Raw genomic sequence first — 21312 nt, 5'->3', positions numbered from 1 at the left:
TCTATCTATCTATCTATCTATCTATCTATCTATCTATCTCTTTAAACCCTTTTTAGGAAATAGGGGTCTTGGTGAACCGCAAGCTGAACATGAGTCCACAGTGTGATGCAGCAGCAAAAAAACTTTTTCCAGTCTTCTTCCACCAATTCTCCCTGGTCTCGGATTCTGCCAGTCATTTCCGCCATTTCCATATAGTCCATCAACTTCATTTGCCATTCTTCCCGGGTGGGTAAATCTTGTGTTTTCCAATACTTCGCGATGAGTATTCTTGCTGCTGTTGTTGCATACATAAAAAAAGTTCTATCCTTCTTTGGCACCAATTGGCCGACCATGCCCAGGAGAAAGGCCTCTGGTTTCTTCAGGAAGGTATATTTAAATACCTTTTTCATTTCGTTATAAATCATCTCCCAGAATGTCTTAATCCTTGGGCACATCCACCAAAGGTGAAAGAATGTACCTTCAGTCTCATTACATTTCCAACATTTCTTATCGGGCGAATGGTAAATTTCTGCAAGCTTGAATGGTGTCGTACCACCTATAAATCATTTTCATTAAATTTTCTCTTAGGGCATTACATGCCGTGAATTTCATACCTGTGGTCCATAACTGTTCCCAGTCAGCCATCATTATGTTATGTCCAACATCTTGTGCCATTTAATCATAGCAGATTTCACCGTCTCGTCACTTCTGCTTTGAAACTCTGCGTAATGGGAATCTGCCTGGAGCCTTATCAGAGGCTCAGGTCGTTAATCAAGTCAGAGGCAATTTCGGAGGAGCTCAGTCGAACGCAGGTTCTGACAGTTTTTACACCTTTGGTTATTCATTTATTTAAACCCTTCTGTAGGCGCAGACCATCTCCCGACTCAAAACTAGTTCATTAAGAAAACCCCCAAACTCAGTTCCATGGGTGAATCTGGGTCAGCGCCCTGTGGTAGTTTATCTTAAAGTTTCAAGTGCCTGTACGATTATCACATTTATAAATTTTAAATTTATTGTTGTACATTGTTCTAATTTTTTCTTTCCTTCTGTGACTGTACCCCCAAGTATGTTTCTCCAACCATAAGAAATTATCATCTATCTATCTATCTATCTATCTATCTATCTATCTATCTACCGTATTTTTCGCTCTATAACACGCACCCGACCATAACACGCACATAGTTTTTAGAGGATGAAAACAAGAAAAAAATATTCTAAATGAAACAGTGGGTGTATGATTTTTGTGGTTCATGCTGTGGCCACAGACATGTGATCTGACGGTGAGTTTGGGGCAGCCCAATGCAAAAATCCTGAGGATCCGTGTGGATCTGTGCTTTGTAACCACATTTTAAGTGGGGAGGGAAGGAAAAGCACTCAAGGGACAAGGAGCACGCATGGGGTGTGTGGAGAAGGATGCTGCTAATAATGCAGGCAAGGGGTATAAGAGGAGAAGGCTCCTCTCCTCTCCCGCTTTGCTCCTTTAAAGCAAGCAGGCTCTGCTTCTCTCCCACCTCCCCAGCTTAGCGAGTTGAAAAACTTTGCTGCTATTTAGCCAGCTGAGTGGGGAGGAGAGAGGGACAGAGAGCTTGCTTGCTTTAAAGAAGCCAACCGGCCAGGAGCCGCTTACACTTGTGTAAGCGGCTCCTCTCCTCTCCCACTTTGCTCCTTTAAAGTAAGCAGGCTCTCTGTCCCTCTCTCCTCCCCACTCAGCGGCTCTTCTCCCGCTTTGCTGTTTCAAAGTGAGCCACGGAGGAGGGAAGGAAGGGGAACCATGGATCCTCTGCTCACGACTGCAGCAGACCCCCCGCTATCCGCAGGCATTCGCTCCATAACACACACAGACATTTCCCCTTACTTTCTAGGAGGAAAAAAGTGAGTGTTATGGAGCAAAAAATACGGTATATCTTTAAACCCTTTTTAGGAAATAGGGGTCTTGGTGAACCGCAAGCTGAACATGAGTCCACAGTGTGATGCAGCAGCAAAAAAAGCTAACACTATTCTAGGCTACATCAACAGAGGTCTAGTGTCCAGATCAAGGGAAGTAGTAATACCACTCTATTCTGTCTTGTTCAGAGCATACCTGAAATGCTGTGTCCAGTTCTGGGCACCACAAATTAAGAAGGATGTTGACAAGCTGGAAGTTGTGCAGAGGAGGGCAACCAAGATGATCCAGGGTCTGGAAACCAAGCCTTATGAGGAACAGTTGAAGGAGCTGGGGATGTTTAGCCTGGGAAAGAGGAGACCCAGGAGATATGAGTGCCATCTTCAAATATCTCAAAGGCTGTCTCATGGAGGATGAAGCAAGCATGTTTTCTCCTGCTTTGCAGGGTAGGACTCAAACCAATGGCTTCAAGTTGCAAGAAACGAGATTCCGACTAAACATTCGGGAAAACTTTCTGACATTAAGAACTTTTAAGAAATGCTTCTGCTTGCCATGGGGTATTTTTTTTTTAAGGACCTCTGAGGGGCCTTGGAGTCCTCCTGTTCCCACCCATTCAGTGGTCGTCCCCCCCCAACTGTTCTGATTTTAGTAAGCATGTTTTCTACCTTTGGAAGCCTGATGCCACCTTCGCAGGGACATAAGTGTATGATTTTCTCGCATGGAAGATTAAATGATTTAGGATGCCAAATTGTGTAGGCAATATCAGGGGTAGAATACAGACCCTTATGATGACTCCGGCCCAGGAAGGGTTAGTTTTCTCTCCTGAGTTGCATGAGAGTCTATCTGCTCAGCTGCATAGGGGCTGCACAGTGTCCCATGTCTGATGTGGGTGGCCAAAGCTCCCCAGTGAAAACTGTCCTCACCAGAACCAAGATCTACCCACTTTGGAAGAATGGCAGATGAAGGTGATAGACTATATGGGACTGGCTGAAATGACTGGCAGAATCCGTGATCAGGGGAAAGAGACGGCAGAAGAAGATTGGAAGAAATTTAAAGTTTATCTTAAGAAACATTGTAAAATTAGTGAATGCTAAAATGTCGTGGTTTTAAGGGGGAAAAAAGAGACTACAGCTGTAAAAGATTAAGTAAAAGAAAAGAATAAGGGAAAATTTGACAAAACTAAGTGTTAGGATTTGCTGAAATAATTTTGGAAATTGGGATGTAGAAAGGGGAGGTATGGGGAAGTCGGCGAAGTAAGGTTTAAGAAAAAGGGATATGAAATTATACATGTTTGTGTGTTTGTTTGTTTGTATTGTGTATTGTTTGTGTTTATAAAAACTGTGAAAAACCAATAATTTTTTTTTTTTTTAAAGAAAACTGTCCTCACCAGAGGGAGAATTAGGGGACCACAACTGGTTTGGTCGCACTGGTCTAGCACTGTCAGTGAGCGAGAAGGAATCCTTGCGCCCTGATCCTTGGGAAGAGCATGGCAAAAGCTCCCTGTTCCCATCTGTGGAAAGGCTGGAGAACACCTGAGATTCGACAGAAGGTGCACAGCAGCAGAAAGGTTAATCCCCCAAAGTCAGAAGTTTGACAAGGACTGATCCAGAGAAGCAGAGTTGAGGGAAAGCTCTCTCTCTCTCTCTCTCTCTCTCTCTCCCTCTCCCTCTCCCTCTCCCTCTCTCTCTCTCTGCCTGCTTTGCACCCGCTGCCGTCATTTCCCAAAGAAAAGCTTCTCCTCTCTCGCAGCAGCCTGGGCTGTTCAGCGAGGATAGTGACAAGTGTTGGGTTTTTGCAAAAGTAACACCTTCCCTACCTAGCAACTGATGACCAGGCAGCCTCGGAGCCTGTGATTGGCAGGGATCAAAGCTCAACTGCAGGGAAAGTCCCCGGCCAGACAACTCAAGGCTCAGCCAGGGCAGGTCTGGAAATCCCCAGCACGGGGTTCAGCATGAGCGCGGGGGGGGGGGAGGGGGAGGGGAGGGGGGAGCAGAAAGCAAGCAAAGCGTATAGAGCAGCAGCAACAGCAGCAGCAGCAGCAACAGACTTCCTTGGCCACTTGCCCAACCTAGAGTTTTGGCTTCAGTAGGAAAAAACAAACTTCGCATGCACACACGCATTTTGGAATGTGCTGAGCTGTATAACCAGAGCGGATTAATTTACCAGGACGCCATTATCCTTATTCTCCCTTCTTATTTCAGTAATTGAATCAGGTCCAGCAAGCATTGGCGCCATTTCTAGGGGGTCCTGGGGTCCCAAAAAATTCTTGCTGTGGGTGCCCCACCTCCACCCCCCCTGCCACTGCCCACACACTTACAGCAGCTGGTTGAGAGCTCTAACAACCACAGCAGACCACAGCAACTGCGTAATTCAAATTAGGCCTTCTATTGCTTTCATATAATTAATTATAGGTTCACACAGTTTTGCAGCTCGGTCAGATGCCTTATTTATTTCTGTGGTATATAAAAAAGAAAGAAAAAAATGCAGTTTAGCTTCCTGAATCCTAGGCTGGTCGGTCCAACCACATAGGTGAAAAGAACAGACAACTAATTGTGGTGCCCAGTGCCTCGGGGGGCCTGTCAGTCGTGTCCGACTCTTCGTGAGCCCCTGGACCAGAGCACGCCAGGCACTCCTGTCTTCCACTGCCTCCCGCAGTTTGGTCAAACTCATGCTGGTAGCTTGGAGAACACTGTCCCACCATCTCATCCTCCCCTTCTCCTTGTGCCCTCCATCTTCCCAGCATCATGGTCTTTTCCAGGGAGTCTTCTCTTCACATTAGGTGGCCAAAATATTGCAGCCTCAGCTTCAGGATCTGCCCTTCCAGTGAGCACTCAGGGCTGATTTCCTTCAGAATGGATCGATTTGATCTTCTTGCAGTCCACGGGACTCTCAAGAGTCTCCTCCAGCACCAGAATTCAAAAGCATCAATTATTCGGTGATCAGCCTTTATTGGCAAATGTTTTCGTGTATTTACTCCTTTCCACATACATTCCTACTACACCGTGTATGTCATGACTCATTTCCCCACCCGGGATCTTGAAAGGGTGGTCTATAAATTGAATGAATGAATAAATAAAATTTCTATTCTTTTTCACATTTAGATTACATTTCTACCCCTCCTTACCCCACCACTGTCTGAGGCAATAAACGCCTCTGAAGAATACCACTTCCTGGGAGTTTCAAGTGGGGAGAGTTGATGCTGCTGTTCCGCTCAGCTCCTCCTGCTAACGGGTGTCTTCCAATTTGGGGCACCTGAACAGCCATTGTGAAAATAGACTATGCTGGACTTGAGGGGGGGGGGAGTCTGCCTTTGGCCTGATCCAGGTTTAGGGCTCTCCGTATATGTGCTTATGTGCCTCCTCCAGGGACCTCGGAGGGAAATGGGGATTCTGAGTGTGTTTGTTAGCAACCGGGGCATCAGGACCAGGTGGGAATGCCAGATTATGGCACTGGAATAATAATAATAATAATAATAATAATAATAATAATAATAATAATAATTATTATTATTTGTACCCTGTCTGCCCATCTGGCTGGGTCTCCTCAGCCACTCTGGGCGGCTTCCAACAAAGATTAAAAATACATTTAAAATGTCACACATTAAAAACTTCCCTGAACAGGGCTGCCTTCAGATGTCTTCTAAATGTCAGTTGTTTATCTCTTAAACACAGAATGGCAATATCTTGCTCAACCTTTGATCATGTGGATCGTGCTATAGCAGGCTTCCTCAGCCTTGGCCTTACAGATGTTTTGGGACTACAGCTCCCATGATCCCTAGCTAGCAGGACCAGGCTAAGGCTGGCTGTTCATCATTTCTTAAAATGAGGTTGCATTTTAAATTGCATTTTAACCTGTATTTTAATTTTTTTTTCTCTTTCTTTTTTTCTTATTATGTTTTTACTGAAATTTTATTGGTGTTAGCCACCCTGAGCCCAGCTCTGGCCAGGGAGGGCGGGGTATAAATAAAATATATTATTATTATTATTATTATTATTATTATTATTATTATTATTATTATTATTAACTCCCCAAGGGTTTGACTTGACCTGCGATGATGCCCTCCTCCGTTGTCTCCAGAGACAGACGATAACCACAAAGTTTTGATAATAGCAAGAAACTGGAAATCAGGTCTGGCAAATTTTAAAAAGGGGTCCTCTTGAATTAACATTCCTGCACTTCGGAGCGATGGAGTCCCCCCAGCCTGGTCTGAAAACCAGGACAGGTGGCAGTTTTGTTTTTTGGCCATGGCAAGCCAGAATAAAAAGCAGGACAACGTTTTTGTTGAGGTGCCAGAAGAGACTGGGAGGGAGGTGACAGTTCCCCTTTAGCAGGAGAGAACAACTCCCTCACATACCCCAGTTTCCCACTGAGTCCCCTTGAGTTTCCAAACTGAATTCCCACTCAACTCCCCTGGCACCCACAGAGATGGATGAGGTGGAAGATGAGGAGGCAGAGACCTGAAATGGGAGAACAGTGCAGCTGCTGCGTCACATTTTTAATGCCCCCCCATGTGAAGGAGAAGAAAAAAGTGTCCTGGCAACAGATTGGCGTGCATTTCTCCCTGATGTGCTAGATTTCTCACTGCAGGGAGTGCCAATGTAATTTTGGTCTACGTGCAGACCCTGCCTGAGGCAGGGAAGGAGGACTCTTATTGGGTAAACAGATGGAGGGGTGTGTGGGTGCAAAGAGGGGCTCTGGACAGGAGACTCTCTTAAGCTTCTATCTTGGCAAGGGGGGGGGACTTCTCGACCTTCCCCTCCCCCCCCCACTGGTCACAGTCCCTGACAACAGAAGCAGGACCTCTAGGCGCAGAGTTTGTGTCCCCCCAACCCCCTCCTTCCTTCAGCCCCCGCTGGCAGCCGAGGGGACGCTTCCCCATGCGTCAAGCACAGCTCAGCACTCAGGGAAATGAAAGAGGGAAGCTGGCCACGATCCAGGAGGCTGAGGTCAACTGTGAGCGTAGCAAAACCTCCTCACAGAGGAGCCATTTCTGCTTCCCACTAGGAAGGACCCCCACCCCAACCCAAGCAGAAAGGATTAGCACAAAGGATTGCAGGTGCAGAACATCTGCTTGGCATTCAAAAGGTTCCAGGTTCATTCCCTGATGGCAATTCCAGGTGGAGGAACCTCTGATCCTAAAAGACCTACATTGGCTCCCAGTACGTTTCCGAGCACAATTCAAAGTGTTGGTGCTGACCTTGAAAGACCTAAACGGCCTCAGCCCAGTATACCTGAAGGAGCATCTCCACCCCATCGTTCAGCCCAGACAATGAGGTCCACCTCTGAGGGTCTTCTGGCAGTTCCCTCACTGCAAGAAGTGAGGTTACAGGGAACCAGACAGAGGGCCTTCTCGGTGGTGGCTCCCGCCCTGTGGAACGCCCTCCCATCAGATGCTATGAAAATAAACAAGTATCTGACTTTTAGAAGACGACAGGGAAGTTTTTAATGTTTGATGTTTTATCTTGTTTTTAATATTCTGTTGGGAGCCATCCAGAGTGGCTGGGGAAACCCAGACAGATGGGCGGGGTATAAATAATAAATTGTTATTATTATTATTATTATTATTATTATTATTATTATTATTATTAACCCTGGAGAGTCACTGCCAGTCAGTGCAGACAGCACTGAGTTGGTTGGATCTGAAGGCAGCCCTGTTTAGGGAAGTTTTTAATACTTAATGCTGTATTGTTTTTAACACTTGATTGGAAGCCGCCCAGAGTGGGTGGGGAAACTCAGCCAGATGGGCGGGGTATAAATAATAAATTATTATTATTATTATTATTATTATTATTATTATTATTATTATCATCATCATCATCATCAATATCAATATTTTGATTTGGTATAGCTTCCTGACTAGCTTGGCTTTTTTGAAGTGACACATCCACCTCACGCATATGGGAAAGCATTGAGAAAGGAGACCTGCTGGATTAAATCAGCCTTTGTCTTGATCCATCCGTCCAGCTCTTCTGAGTTTCCAAGACAGGTAAATGTCCTCAGTGCTTTTCCACTGTCACCAATAGTACTGGGCTAATGGACCAATGTTCTGACCCTGCACAGAGCACCCAGATTGTTCCTATGATGCTCCTAATCACTGAGGAAGGAAGCCTTTGGGAATGCTAGAGCTGAAGGCAAGCATAACGGGGGGGGGGGGGACAGGCCCTACTGGAGGAATGGGGCACTGGCCCCTTTATTCAAAATAAAGGTAAAGGTAAAGGGACCCCTGACCATTAGGTCCGGTCGTGGCCGACTCGGGTTGTGGCGCTCATCTCGCTTTATTGGCCGAGGGAGCCGGTGTACAGCTTCCGGGTCATGTGGCCAGCATGACTAAGCCGCTTCTGGCGAACCAGAGCAGCGCACGGAAATGCCGTTTACCTTCCCGCCTGAGCGGTACCTATTTATCTACTTGTACTTTACGTGCTTTCGAACTGCTAGGTTGGCAGGAGCAGGGACCGAGCAACGGGAGCTCACCCCGTTGCGGGGATTCGAACCACCAACCTTCTGATCAGCAAGTCCTAGGCTCTGTTGTTTAACCCACAGCGCCACCCGCATCCCTTATTCAAAGCAGAGGGGGGTATTTCTATGAATGCTTTCCCTCCAAGTCACAAGATTTTATTTTGGCTACTCATAAAATCATAGACTTGGAAGGGACCATAATGATTGTCTAAGTGACTAGCCCAGCCCCTTGAATTCCAACAAAAAAATCCCTGGCAGATGGCAATCCAACACCAGCTTAAAAACCTCCAAGGAAGGAGAGGCCACCACCTTCCTAAGGAATCTGTTCCAGCGCCATTTGATTGAGGTTTGGATCCATTGGTTCAGGTCCTACCCTCAAGAGCAGGAGAAAACAAACTTGCTCCATCTTCCATGGGACAGCCATTCAGATGGTTGAAGATGGCTCTCATATCTGCTCTCAGTCTCCTCTTCTCCAGGTTAAACATGCACAACTCCCTCAACTTCTTTGTCATCGTGATTGTGCTCCTATTGTGACTAACCTTGGATCAGGCCATAATCCACTAGTATGGGTTCCAACCCACCCACTGAAGACCAGTGGTCTAGATTTAGAACATGTCCCATACAGCCCAGGGAAGTATTCGCTCTTTTATGGAATCTGTATCTGGTGTTTTCCCTCTTCTCGCTATTTTGCCCCTATTTTTTGTGCGCATCATTAAAAAAAAGAAAGAAAGAATGTTAGTTGAAAAACAGTTGTTCAGCTCTTCCTCCCAAGCTGTAAGTCTCCAGATGTTAAATGATACCTGAGAGTGGAGTTTTTGAGAAGTGTCTTTTCTGGTGCCAAGGCTTGTTCAGGGACATTACGGTGGCCAACAGACAAGGCCCAGCCTGCTGTGCAATCTTATACCTTCCAGCTTCCGAGATTTGACCAGCACTCCATCCTCTCCCTATTTTGCCACTATTTTTTTTATGTGTTGGGCATGTTAGACCCTTCTAATAGCTGGATCCAGCAAGTGATAAACTGTAAGCCAGGCTAGCTTCTGAATGAGATGATCACCTGGGTGATGGGTCATTGAGGGAACAAAGGAAAGGGGCTCTCTGTGAGATGGAAAGTGGTACCCTCCCCGCTCCCTCAACTTGCAGATAGTGAGAAGGACAAAAGCCAGAGTTTAGAGTTGAGTTGCAGTGATGTGAGCCAAAGGGGAAAGCAGCGAGCTTGAGAGAAAGATCAAGTTTTGATTTCTGTTTGAATCCAAGGCTCCAGCCTTGGGAGAAACAAAACCCTTTTTTGTTAATGCTATTAACTCCTCCATCGCATGCTCAGGTTGTATATATATATGTGTGTGTGTAAATAAACCATATATCATAAAGACGCTACAGTCTCCCCTGTGCCTCATTACAGTCGGTCAGGTATATGAAGATGAGCAGCAAAGTCGATCAGGTATATGAAGACGAGCAGCTCCCTCAGTACAGTCGATCAGGTATATGAAGACGAGCAGCAAAGTCAGTCCTCAGGGAATGTGCAGGCGACCTTGGAACGGACAGCTCACAGAAGAACCCCGACCAAACCTAAGAGGAGGCGTGTAGTGGTGATAGGGGATTCCCTACTGAGGGGAACAGAAGCAGTGATCTGTGGGCCTGACAAGATGTCTCGGGAAGTGTGCTGTCTCCCCGGGGCTAAGATCCAAGATGTAACTGAACGACTGCAAGGAATCATAAAACCCACTGACAAATACCCCTTCCTCTTGGTTCATGTGGGAACCAATGACACTGCAAGCAATAGCCTCCAGAAGATCAAAAGAGACTATGAGGCTCTCGGCAGGAAATTGAAGCAACTAAATGCACAAATTGTCATCTCATCTGTCCTCCCAGTTGAACAACGTGGCCCAGGAAGAGAGGGAAAAATAGTGAAGTGAACAGCTGGCTTCGCAAATGGTGTAAACAGGAACGGTTTGGATTCTTAGATCACGGACTGCAGTTTCTTGAAGATGGACTTCTGGCAAGCGATGGGCTGCACCTCACAATGGTTGGGAGAAATGTTTTTGCCAAAAATCTCAGAAACCTCATCAGGAGGGCTTTAAACTGACTAATGTGGGGGAGGGAGACAGTGCTCCTGAAGGTAGGAGTCTATCAATTGATGAAGATGATCATCCAAATGTCATAGACCAAATGGAGCAAACAGCACGCAGACCTAGTGGTGGGAGGAAAAAATCCTTAAATAAGAGACACGGGGGAATGATTAATGGACTTCAATGTCTGTACACTAATGCGCAAAGCATGGGAAATAAACAAGATGAGCTTGAGCTCTTGGTACAGCAAACTAAATATGACATAATAGGCATCTCTGAAACCTGGTGGGATAAGTCCCACAATTGGAATGTAATAATGGGGGGATACAATCTATTTCAGAGAAACAGACCAGACAAGAAAGGAGGAGGAGTGGCGTTATATGTCAGGGATATTTATACCTGTGAAGAGATCCAAGATTTAGAACCTCAAAGCCAAAGTGAGAGCATTTGGGTCAAAATTAAGGGAGAGAAGAATAACAGTGACCTCATTGTGGGAGTTTACTATAGATCCCCAAGCCAAACGGAGGACGTAGATGATGCCTTCCTGGAACAGATGGCCAAGCATGCAAAAGGAAGGGAGATAGTAGTAATGGGGGACTTCAATTACCCGGATATTTGTTGGATGTCAAACTCAGCCAAGAGCATAAGGTCAAACAGATTCCTCACTGGCCTTGCAGACAACTTCATTGTCCAGAAAGTGGGAGAAGCAACAAGAGGAACAGCCATTTTAGATCTGCTCCTAACCAATGTTGATGACCTGGTTAGTAGGGTAGAAGTGGAAGGATCATTAGGCGCGAGTGATCATGCTCTTCTGAAGTTTACTATACAGCGGAAAGGAGCAGCCAAGCATACTAGGACTCAATTTCTTGACTTTAAGAAAGCCGACTTCATAAAACTTAGGGAAGTGCTGGGTGAGATCCCATGGACAGTAATACTAAAAGGAAAGGGAGTTCATGATGGCTGGGAGTTTGTTAAGAGGGAGATAGTAAAAGCACAACGTCAGGAAATACCAATGAGACGGAAACATGGAAGGTGCCCAAAGAAGCCAGGGTGGCTATCTAAAGAACTTTTAACTGAGTTAAGATTAAAAAAGGATGTGTACAAAAAATGGAAAAGGGGGGAAACCACCAAAGAGGAATTCAAACAAATAGCCAGCATGTGTAGACACAAAGTCAAAAAAATTAAAGCACAGAATGAACTCAGGCTTGCTAGAGAGGTTAAAAGCAACAAAAAAGGCTTTTATGGATATGTTCTTAACAAAAGGAAGAACAAAGAAACAGTGGGGTCACTCAGAGGAGAAGATGGTGAAATGCAAACAGGGGGCACAGAAAGGGCTGAACTCCTCAATGCCTTCTTTGCCTCAGTCTTCTCCGATAAAGAAAACAATGCCCGACCTGAAGAATTTGGAGCAAATGATTCAGCAGAGGAAACACAGCCCAGAATAACTAAGGAGATAGTACAAGAATACTTGGCTAGTCTAGATGTATTCAAGTCTCCAGGGCCAGATGAACTGCATCCAAGAGTATTAAAAGAACTGGCAGATGTGATCTCAGAACCACTGGCAGTCATCTTTGAGAATTCCTGGAGAACAGGCGAAGTCCCGGCAGACTGGAGGAGGGCAAATGTTGTCCCTATTTTCAAAAAGGGGAAAAGAGAGGACCCAAAGAATTACCGCCCAGTCAGTCTGACATCAATACCAGGGAAGATTCTGGATCAGATCATTAAGCAAACGGTCTGTGAGCACCTAGAAAGGAATGCTGTGATCACCAATAGTCAGCATGGATTTCTGAAAAATAAGTCATGTCAGACTAACCTGATCTCATTTTTTGACAGAATTAGAAGCCTGGTAGATGAAGGGAACGCAGTGGATGTAGCCTACCTTGATTTCAGCAAGGCATTTGACAAGGTGCCCCATGATATTCTTGTAAAGAAGCTGGTAAAATGCGGTCTTGACTACGCTACCACTCAGTGGATTTGTAACTGGCTGACTGACCGAACCCAAAGGGTGCTCATCAATGGTTCCTCTTCATCCTGGAGAAGAGTGACTAGTGGGGTGCCACAGGGTTCTGTCTTGGGCCCGGTCTTATTCAACATCTTTATCAACGACTTGGATGATGGACTCAAGGGCATCCTGATCAAATTTGCAGATGACACCAAACTGGGAGGGGTGGCTAACACCCCAGAGGACAGGATCACACTTCAAAACGACCTTGACAGATTAGAGAACTGGGCCAAAACAAACAAGATGAATTTTAACAGGGAGAAATGTAAAGTATTGCACTTGGGCAAAAAAAATGAGAGGCACAAATACAAGATGGGTGACACCTGGCTTGAGAGCAGTACATGTGAAAAGGATCTAGGAGTCTTGGTTGACCACAAACTTGACATGAGCCAACAGTGTGACGCGGCAGCTAAAAAAGCCAATGCAATTATGGGCTGCATCAATAGGAGTATAGCATCTAGATCAAGGGAAGTAATGGTGCCACTGTATTCTGCTCTGGTCAGACCTCACCTGGAGTACTGTGTCCAGTTCTGGGCACCACAGTTCAAGAAGGACACTGACAAACTGGAACGTGTCCAGAGGAGGGCAACCAAAATGGTCAAAAGCCTGGGAACGATGCCTTATGAGGAACGGCTAAGGGAGCTGGGCATGTTTAGCCTGGAGAAGAGGAGGTTAAGGGGTGATATGATAGCCATGTTCAAATATATAAAAGGATGTCACATAGAGGAGGGAGAAAGGTTGTTTTCTGCTGCTCCAGAGAAGCGGACACGGAGCAATGGATCCAAACTACAAGAAAGAAGATTCCACCTAAACATTAGGAAGAACTTCCTGACAGTAAGAGCTGTTTGACAGTGGAATTTGCTGCCAAGGAGTGTGGTGGAGTCTTCTACTTTGGAGGTCTTTAAGCAGAGGCTTGACAATCATATGTCAGGAGTGCTCTGATGGTGTTTCCTGCTTGGCAGGGGGTTGGACTCGATGGCCCTTGTATTCCAAAGAGATTTTGACCCAGAGTTTCCTCCTCTCTCTCTCTCTCTCTCTCTCTCTCTCTCTCTCTCCAGCCAAGGTCCTTCTCTGTGGAAGTGACTCCTCCACTCTTAAACTGAGCCTTTGCCCTCAGGTGTTGCTGCTCTTTTGTGCCCCCACCAGGAACTGGGCCAATGTGCAAATCTAGTTATTGGATTGGAAGCTCATGTACAGATAACCTGCAACCGTGGGCGTAGCCATGATTATTTTTCTGGGGGTCAGGCCTTTTGTTAGGGGGCAGAACCTCAGTTTGCTTTGTATTGTATTTGATTTTTATTGATTGGGGGCAAATGTCCAACCCCCCCCCCAGGCTATGCCCATGCTTACATCCTATTTGATTGGTCCTTTTTTGAAGCATTTTTTCCCCTCAGAAAAACAGGATGCAGAGAATTCCCACTATGGGTGGGGGGGGTGTGAGTGCTGGGGGGAAATTGCCTCCTTCCTCTTTGAAGCAAAATGCAAAATGCAAAATGCAAAATGCAAGCTCACAGCTTGCAAACATTGTTGGTACCGTATTTTTCACTCCATAAGGCGCATCGGACCATAAGACACACCTAGTTTTTAGAGGGGGAAATCAAGAAAAAAAAATCCTATTTCCACCCCCAGCCCCAAAGAGCAAAGAAGCCAAGACAGCGAGCAGGATCCATGCGCTTGCTGTCTTGCCTTCTTCCATAGCTGTGTGCAGCCTCTCATGGCCGGAGGGGCTGCACGCGGCTATGGCAATACCCCCCACCTCTCGCAAAATCCTTAAAGGGTGCACAGCTCCTGTGGGCTTTTCTACGAGGAGGGAGAAGGGACTGACTAGCCGCGTCAGTCCATTCTCCCTCCTGGGGAAAAGACCGCAAGAGCCGCGCAGAGCTTGTGTGCGGCTATTGGGGGCTTTTCCTGCCTGCCTCCCCCCTGCATTTGCTCCATAAGACGCACACACATTTCCCTTTACTTTTTAGGAGGGAAAAGGTGCGTCTTATGGAGCGAAAAATACGGTGATTAACATGAAGAGTCTGCCATTTGCAGTTCTGCATTTAAGCGCAAAAATAGAAATCAGAGTATTGGATTAGAGTGTTGAATTTCACATTTTACATGGGATGATTATTGACAGTGGGGAGAAGATCTCCCCCCCCCCCCGGTAATTCTTAAAGTAAGAGCTGCTCCAACCAATGACTTGTTTAAAAAGTTCCTGTTTTGAGGGAACCCAAATGTCACAATCTCCACTTCTGCCTTGAAGCACAAAACAGGGTTGGGGGAGGGGTAAAGCAGAGTTGCTATTGCTGCTTGGGGGGGGGGCGTCTATAGTGTTGTCTTTCTGGGGACTTTCCTGGAGGGGAGGCTTGATCAGAGCCAATTACAGGTCCCGACCCTGCCTGGTCATCGGTTGCTGGGCAGGAAACGCGTTGCTCTTGCCCAACCCCTTCGAGTGCAGCACTTGCTGGTCTCTGACTGTGTCCTGGGCTGCTGAAGGGGAGAAGGAGCCTTTGATAGGCAAGAGGGAGGAAGGAGGAGGAAGACAGCCTGCAAAGATCAGGCCACCCGCACCCCACTTTCTCCCTAGCCCTTTCCCTCTGGATCAGCCCTTTTCCAACTTCTGACTTTTGGGGATCAGCCCTCCTGCTGTGGAGGCCCCTGTTCACTTGCACCAGACCAGACTTATCCCAGATTTGAGAAATGCTGCCATAGGGAAGGATCACTGCTCAGGGGCCCCTTCTTGCCCACTTGGGGTCTCTTGGCAATGCTAGACTCTGACTCTTACCCCCCCCTTACTGGTAGCATGTGTTCCTTCAGCTGCTTCCAGATGTGGAGAGTCAGCCCTCCAGCCTTGAGGGGCCTCCTGCTCCTTCTGCCGACTGGGGCCCTGGCCTTCTGCCCCCAAGTCTTGCCCAGACGGCACTCCTGCCCTGCCCCTCTGCCAAACTCTGCCTTCTGTCTTGCTGCATTAATTGACTCCCTCCCAATTTGGATCCCCCTCATTTGAGATCCAGAAGAAGGTATGAGATTGCACAGCAAGCTGGGCCTTGTCTGTTGGCCTCTGTGATGTTCCTTCTCAAGGCTTGGCACCAGGAAGGACGCCTCTCCCAAACCCCACTCGGTGGTGTCATTTACCTTCTGGAGACTCTTGCAAGGGGGGGGGGGAGGAGCTCAACAACTCCTTGCATTAATTTATTTTAATAACGCACACAAAAATAGGGGCAAAACAGGGAGCTACCAGAAAAGAGTGAAGCCTTCTCTGAGGTTTTTAAGGCATGTTCCAGGCAACACAGTCAACTCATGATGGAGGACTGGCCAGGCTGACTGGGTCACATCCTGACCTTGCAGGTCCTGAAACACACACCTCTCTAGAGTGTTGTTGCCCCTGGAAGAAGACCTTCATTCATCCACCCTGAATTTGGAGGGAGTCTCTGCACATTTTCTACCCCTCCCCCTGATCAATCACTCCAGTCTCAGGAAGAGCAGGTGCTTGGATCTGGTGAGGCATTTTAGGACAGGGGGATGGGCTGTTCTGTTCATCTTTTCCCCCAGAGGGGGAATCCACGGGTCCTGTGGGATAATGGTTTGGGGCATCACACAACCCACAGCAGGCCTTGAAGACCAGAAGAGTCCTGCCCCAGCATCCTGTTCCCAGCAGGGGACAGACAGGCAGACCAGGGCAGAGGCAGGGAGGCACCAGCGCTGGCTCTCCTGATCTCTGATCATCTCCCAGAATCTGGGCCTAGAGACGCGAGGAGTCAGTGTAGCCACTCTGGTTGCAATGCTACCCATTTCCTCAATGGTTCACCTTTTTGCTTTGAAATAATAAATATATCCAGAGCTTATAGGCAAAGAAAACAGCACTAGAAACAAATCAACAAACTGTAAGATTTATTCATTGCTTTTGGAAATATGGGAGCATGTAAGAAAAATAGCAACTGGGCTGCATAGAAGCCATTGGGAAAGATTTGCAGAAGAAGAAGGGATATTTTCCTCTACACAGATAGATACAACTCTTCTTTATGTGGACGAGAAAGGTGTTTGGGGTCTATTTCAACTTTGCTTCCCCAACAAGCTGGATGAATCCTCTTTGGGATCAACGAAACACCTGAGGGGTGTATTCCTGCAGTGCAATGCACAGAACTGAGTAAGGCTCTCTCCAAAAACTGGAGAGGAAGGTGAATGGTTTGGGGTAAGTGGGGTGGAGATATGAATTAGTACGCCTGACACTCTGTTGGCAGGGGGTCTCCTTGAGCCATGCAGATGGAAGGCGAGGCAAAGCAGGAAGCCCCCACAAAACCTATCCTGACTCAACCATGGAGTTTGTGGGAGGATCTGAAGCCAAACCACAAGCCCCTCTGTCAGAGATGATTTAGCTGAGATTCCTGCAATGCAGGGGGCTGGACTAGATGACCCTAAGGGTCCCTTCCAACTCTACAATTCTATGATTCTATAAAATGCACAATTACTGGACAGCCAGAAGCAAAGGCACCAGGGAGTTTCAGAACCTGCATGGAGGGAGCTGTAAATGTTGCACCATGGCAAGACATTAAATGTGAGTAAACCATATACTTTTCCTATTTGCTTAAACATTCCTAGAGCAATTTCTTTGTTAAGAGGGAAACATAAAAGGGAGAAAAGTAATGTAAGTCTGCCTAAGCATCTTTGGCTATCATAATTGTTCTCGAAAGTTAAACATATTATCCGAAAAGCTTCTAAGGACAAGCTGCACATGGAGGAAGCAACTCCTTCCAGCTGATTTGTAGCAGAAGAGACTCTTGGCAAAGGAGATGAGCTGAGAGGGTTTAAGTAAGAGGCTGTCAGGAAAGGAATCCTCCATTATCTGAAAAGGAAGGAGAAGGGAGCTGGTGAGCTGGGAGTATGGAGGCTGAGCACCTTCTGGGCAGGATGAGGCCCACCCCACCCCTTTGCTGTGTATTTTGGCTTCCCTTGCATTTGTCTCTCAGCCCATGAAGGGAAACGGGTTCGACTCACATGAAGCCCCTGCGATTGTTCATCCTCATGGCCTTGAAGAAAAGGATGGTGCCAGCGATGATGCCCAGGATGCCAAAGGCCAAGCCCAGGGCACACAGCACGTTCTCCATCGTCTCCGGGATGGGAGAGGGTGCATTGGAAACTGGGATGGAGAGAGAGAGAGGACAGGCTTAGGAGGGGCTCTGTTTCTCTGTGTGTGTTCAGCGGAAGAAAGAACCCAGAAATCCTGACGCCACCCCCCCACCCCTTAATATACATTTTTAAGTTAAACTGAGAGAAACTACCTCAAGGAACCCCCAAAAGGCAACAGAGCACCTTTTTGTGACCACAGCTAGCAAGAGCAGAATAAATTATTTGAAACTTACTCTGATCATCAGAACATGTTTCTTATAAGCCATGAATCTGGGTTTCTGAGTTCAAGTCCCAGAGAAAACCCCAATCCTACCCGATGCTTACCCCAGATCTTCTCCATCTTTCCCTCTGGGATGCCCCAGTGCTCCACCTGGCAGACGTAGATGTCCCCCTGCTCAGGGATGAAGGTGTGGTAGAAGAACTTGCGGAAAGTGTTGTCCACGCTGGGGTAGAAACCCGTCTCCGCCAGGTTCTCAGAGACCACCTCGTTGTTCTTCAGCCAGGTGACGTTCAGCACTGGAGGAGAGAACCTGTCCACAAAGCAGATGAGGACGTTGGGTTCCCCCAGTTCCACTGTGTTTTCCGTGTACACATTGGCCACAGGAGCAACTGAGGAAGGAGATGGAGAAAGAAAGGGGATTAAAACCCATTTTAAGCAGTCTAGAAATGGAAAGCATAGGTATTAGCAGTTAGGCTGATCTCCCCCTTTGTTCCCCCCAGTTAATCAAAGAAACAGGCTACATGCTGTAAAGTAAGTTCAAAACATATATTTGCTCACACTCAAGCATTCATCCTCAGCACCAACAGCATTAAAACAACACTGACAAAATATTTGATTTTACAGCAAAAAACAACTTCGGGCATGTGCCTGAATTTGGAGCAAGTGGGGGCCTGTCTGCTTCCACCATTGGTCAAAGGAAGAAAGAGGAGAAAATACTACTTTCTCCCCCCCCCCCATGACATCACCCAAATTCCTCTCTACCAATTACATTTCTATGGTCTGAGTCCCTCTGTCACCAGTACAGCTCTGTGGACTTGACCCCTTCGCATGCTAACTAGCAAGAATATGCATTGTTAGATTTGACTGCAAAATCTCCCACTCCATGTGCCCTACATTAGCTGCTGTGGGTTTTTTCGCACCTGGTGTTCAGGTTTGGGAATGCCTCTGAGCTTGTACAGAGTGCAGTGCTGCCCCTCCCGTCAGGCTTCCCTTCCCTTTTAGCCTGTCTCCGTCAGCCAAGGACTGGCTCCCTCGAGCAGAGTTCCCTCTGGGGAGGCAGAAAGGGGTCCTGAAGGTTCTTCCGGGTCAGAAGCCAAGAGACCACCCCCTGCCTGCCCCCCAGCTCTCTCCCCTGCCCCCCTCGTGTGTCCTACCGTTCAGGGCACGGGTGCGGTTGCTTCGCTTCATGAGCACCTCCATGTTGTTCTTCATGACGGCGATGTTGGCCAGGGCGCCCTGCACCTCGAAGCTGGCGAAGCGCTGGAAGTCCGGCAGCCTCCAGACGTTCTGCTTCTTCTCCCAGTCCACGTGCAGGATCTCCTGGTTGTCAAACTCCAGCAGGAACTCCCCGGACTTCTTCTCTGAAGGGAAGCTCTCCTGGAAGTAGTTCAGACATATATGGGTGTCCTCCACTGCAGGGGTGGGAGAGAGAGAGGGAGGCTTTAGGACCCCACAGCAAGATGAGGGAGAACATGCTCCATTGCTATGAATGGGGCCACCACCAGGAAGGCTCTCTAAGTGCTTCATCTGCTCACACACACACGTCAGTTTTAGAATCCCCTAATTCTCGAGCCATAACAGCCCGAAAATGTGATCCTGGAGTGCACTTGAACAGTGGCGTAGCGTGGGGGGTGCAGGGGGGGCCGGCTGCACCGGGCGCAACATCTGGGGGTTAGGGTTAGGGGGCGCAAATTACTTGCCTTGCCCGGGTGCTGACAACCCACGCTACGCCACTGCACTTGAACGTGGGTAATTTTTCAAGAGACCAATCCATGTCCCCCTATTGCCTAGCTGACCTTGCAGGTTTTTTGTGAAGATAACATGGAAGTAGCTCTCCACTTTGCTCCTTTGCCCCAAAGTGAAACCAGTAATAAATGGATTTCCTCTCTCAACCGTGGATCATCCACCGTTTCCCCTTGAGTTGCCTCATGCCGCGAATAAAAGCTTTGGGCTTATTTTTAAAAGAGATAAAACTGTTGGACACACAGACGGAGCCATTGGCCACGCACCTCTTTCCTTTCCTGAAGCGACTTCCTTCTGGAGTTCACTCACTCAATCAAACTAAAAAATTCCTTCCAGTAGCACCTTAAAGACCAACTAAGTTAGTTCTTGGTATGAGCTTTCGTGTGCAAGCACACTTCTTCACCAAGAACTAACTTAGTTGGTCTTTAAGGTGCTACTGGAAGGAATTTTTTTGTTTTGACTATGGCAGACCAACACGGCTACCTATCTGTAACTCAATCAAACTAAACCGCGTCTTCTCGGGAGTAAGTGCTTTTGCCAGCCAAGTGGGGCTATGGAGGGGCAGCCGAAGAGAGCGGATTCTGCTCCGAGGTTTTAAGGGACCGCCAGAGTTCCTGGCCCTATTTTCGCTGCTGGGTAGGAGAGAGACGACTCTGTTTTCGGGGGGGGGGCATTAGGGATGTGAGGGGCTGATGCCTTTTGGGGGCGACCACTGGGGGCAGGTCTCTGTGGCAGCCAAGAGCACAGAGAGGAATAATAATTCTTGTTTCATTTCCCTTTCCCTCCTTGTAACAGGAAAGGCTGGGGGCACAGACTCCGATCTTCTAAGCTAGGTGTGTGCGTGTGGTGGGTGCTGCTGTTTGCACCTTTTCCCTCTCTCATTAAAAAAACCTAGACCACCTTCCATGAGGGACCGAATTCTCCTTGCTCGTCATCCTCCCATTCCACGCACCTCCCAGCACTCTTTCGTGGGCCTGGGGGAACGTCCAATTTCCTTCCTCCCCCCATCCCTCCGTATTCCCGGGTGAAGCTTCTGCACCTGTCAGGGGGAGGGGGCTTCTCCTCCCTGTAGCCCTCCAGCTTTGCCCACAAGCAACGCTCAGGGGCACAATATTTCACCCCCAATCCCCCCACCCGGCTTCTTTGCGGGGACCCCTAGCCCACCTCCAGGGACCCCTCCCCAGACATCTCCCCCTCCCTCCTGCGCCCCCTGACCTTTCAGGGCTCCGGCCCCCCTTGGCGGGGCGAGGAGGAGGGTCACCCAGAGGCAGCAAAGGGCTCTTCCTCCTCCTCCTCCTCCTCTTCCTCCTCTGGGCTCCATCTCTGCAGCTCTTCCTGGGCCGAGGCGGGCGAGGGGCGATTCAAGCCCAAGTGTCCCTTGCCCCTTCCTCCTGGATGCTCGCCCTCCAAGTGGCTGTGGGGCGGGGGCGGCCAGGGGGCGGCTTTGGCGGAGCAGGAAAGTCCCTGCCAGCTCGGCCAATGAGAAAGCGCCCTGGCGATGACCAGTCTGTCTCCAGGTAAACCACCCCCAGGCAGGAGCCTCAGCCGGAGACGGAGCGAAAAGAGCAGCATTTGGGGTGGGGGGCTGGATCTCCCGAAGAAGGGAGGGGTCTCCTCCAGGGAAGGGGCTGCGGGGGCTCCTCTCTGTCTCCCCCTTGTGTGTTTCTTCATGGGGCTCCTCAGACACCAGCGCCAGAGAACTTTCTTGCAAAGGGGAGCTGGGGGCAGGAGGGGGCTTTTATTGGGGGGAGGGGGTCTCCTTATTGGGGGGCTGCCAGGTCTCCTCGGGATGTAGGCTGGGGGTCGAAGGGGGGAGCAGCCCCCCTCCCTCAGCAGACAGTTCTTCCCCCCT

At 48.1% G+C, this 21312-nt stretch overlaps 1 protein-coding gene and 3 long non-coding RNA genes across 4 annotated transcripts in view; 1 reads left to right on the top strand and 3 right to left on the bottom strand.

Annotated features, from left to right (window-relative positions):
* Positions 1-16662, top strand: part of LOC310702145 — a 32131-nt gene extending 15469 nt beyond the window's left edge. Inside the window, exon 2 of the long non-coding RNA XR_014523292.1 lies at positions 15680-16662. This is a non-coding gene — a long non-coding RNA (uncharacterized lncRNA). The remainder of the gene's footprint in view (positions 1-15679) is intronic.
* The window catches only part of LOC310702107, a 281230-nt gene that overhangs the window by 164624 nt on the left and 95294 nt on the right, over positions 1-21312 (bottom strand). The window lies entirely within an intron of this gene.
* Positions 1-21312, bottom strand: part of LOC310702064 — a 51512-nt gene that overhangs the window by 1345 nt on the left and 28855 nt on the right. The gene's annotated exons all lie outside the window — the stretch shown is intronic.
* Positions 16245-20914, bottom strand: LOC310701895 (HLA class II histocompatibility antigen, DR alpha chain-like). The gene is made up of 5 exons (XM_083493394.1): positions 20676-20914; positions 18872-19129; positions 17822-18106; positions 17366-17507; positions 16245-17213 (listed from the first exon to the last, which is right to left on the bottom strand). The coding sequence occupies exons 1-5, from the start codon at positions 20779-20781 to the stop codon at positions 17210-17212; spliced, it is 795 nt and encodes a 264-aa protein (XP_083349520.1). The 5' UTR covers positions 20782-20914; the 3' UTR covers positions 16245-17209.

This window comes from Podarcis liolepis (assembly GCF_965112155.1).
Source record: "Podarcis liolepis genome assembly, chromosome: 2".
Lineage (NCBI taxonomy): Eukaryota > Metazoa > Chordata > Lepidosauria > Squamata > Lacertidae > Podarcis > Podarcis liolepis.
This window is presented reverse-complemented; position numbering and strand designations above follow the sequence as displayed.

What these genes read in the sequence shown, in the direction of transcription:
- LOC310701895 (XM_083493394.1), bottom strand. Translation starts at nt 20,781, where the DNA reads ATGGAGCCCAGAGGAGGAAGAGGAGGAGGAGGAGGAGGAAGAGCCCTT. An exon ending in CCGCACCCGTGCCCTGAACG is followed by an intron (nt 18,107 to 18,871) that starts GTAGGACACACG and finishes CTCCTTCCTCAG; the next exon opens with TTGCTCCTGTGGCCAATGTG. An exon ending in AAAGATGGAGAAGATCTGGG is followed by an intron (nt 17,508 to 17,821) that starts GTAAGCATCGGG and finishes TCTCCATCCCAG; the next exon opens with TTTCCAATGCACCCTCTCCC.